The sequence below is a fragment of the Bombus pyrosoma genome, unplaced genomic scaffold (genome assembly GCF_014825855.1).
Source record: "Bombus pyrosoma isolate SC7728 unplaced genomic scaffold, ASM1482585v1 HiC_scaffold_4726, whole genome shotgun sequence".
Classification (NCBI taxonomy): domain Eukaryota; kingdom Metazoa; phylum Arthropoda; class Insecta; order Hymenoptera; family Apidae; genus Bombus; species Bombus pyrosoma.
The window spans coordinates 795,542-796,542 of record NW_025219986.1 but is presented as its reverse complement, the minus strand read 5'-3'; the positions used below and the strand labels follow the sequence as shown (position 1 = coordinate 796,542).

Genomic DNA, 1,001 nt, shown 5'->3' with positions numbered 1-1,001 from the left:
AGGTAGGACAAACAGGATGTCATGCCGTCTATTTGGTATGTGGTGCATAACGCGAATCGAATTATCGACATATCACCAAAAGTAGCGGAGATACGTTCAAATGAATATTCAAGCTTCAATTTGCAAAACTGCAAATACGCTGAATTTTACCTAGACCAGAGTTGACATAATGCAGACCGGATGTCGTGCTCTGTATGTGATAGTAAATGTGGACTATGATGCGCGTGGGATTATTGACATCTCTTCAGTAGGAGCGGAGATACGTTGATTTGAATATTTAAGACGGAATGTGTAAAAGCGCAACTCCGCTGGACTTGACAGGGATCATAGTTGATAGAGCGCAAACCGAATGTCGTGCTCTTTACTGGCAGCATATGTGGAGTATAACGCGCGTTCTAATGCGGACAGATGACCAATATCAGCTGAGGAACACTCATTTGAGTGTTGAAGTCTGAATATGCAAAACAGCAACTACGCTGGTCTGGACCCAGCTCAGAGTTGACATATGGCAAACCAGATGTCGCTCCACGTATTTGGCAGCATGAGTGGAGTATAAAACGCATCGGATTATCCGACTATCACCACTATCAGCGGGGATACGTTCAGATGAATATTCAAGCTTGAATATGCAAAACTGGAAATACGCTGCTCTGAACCTAGACCAGAGTTGACATAGCGCAAACCGGATGTTGTGCAACGTATTGGGCAGCATATGTGGAGTATAACGGGAATTGAATTGTAGACATATCACCAATAGCAGCGGAGATACCGTCAGATGAATATTCATGCTTGAATATGCAATACTGGAAATACGCTCGTCTTAACCTTCACAAGAGTTGACACAGCGCAAACCGGATGTCGTTCCACGTATTTCGCAGCATATATGGAGTGTAACGCGCGCAGGGTTGAAGACATATCTCGGATAGCAGCGGAGATACGTACCGATCAATATACAAGTTTGTACATACAAAACTGGAAATACGCTGGTCTTTACCTAGACC

The 1,001-nt window shown here is 43.9% G+C and overlaps 1 protein-coding gene across 1 annotated transcript in view; it reads left to right on the top strand.

Moving 5' to 3' along the window:
* Positions 1-545, top strand: part of LOC122577511 — a 6,416-nt gene extending 5,871 nt beyond the window's left edge. The window contains exon 3 of the mRNA XM_043748845.1: positions 469-545. Coding sequence (XP_043604780.1) covers positions 469-545 — 77 coding nt within the window. The remainder of the gene's footprint in view (positions 1-468) is intronic.
* Positions 546-1,001: the final 456 nt, after the last annotated feature.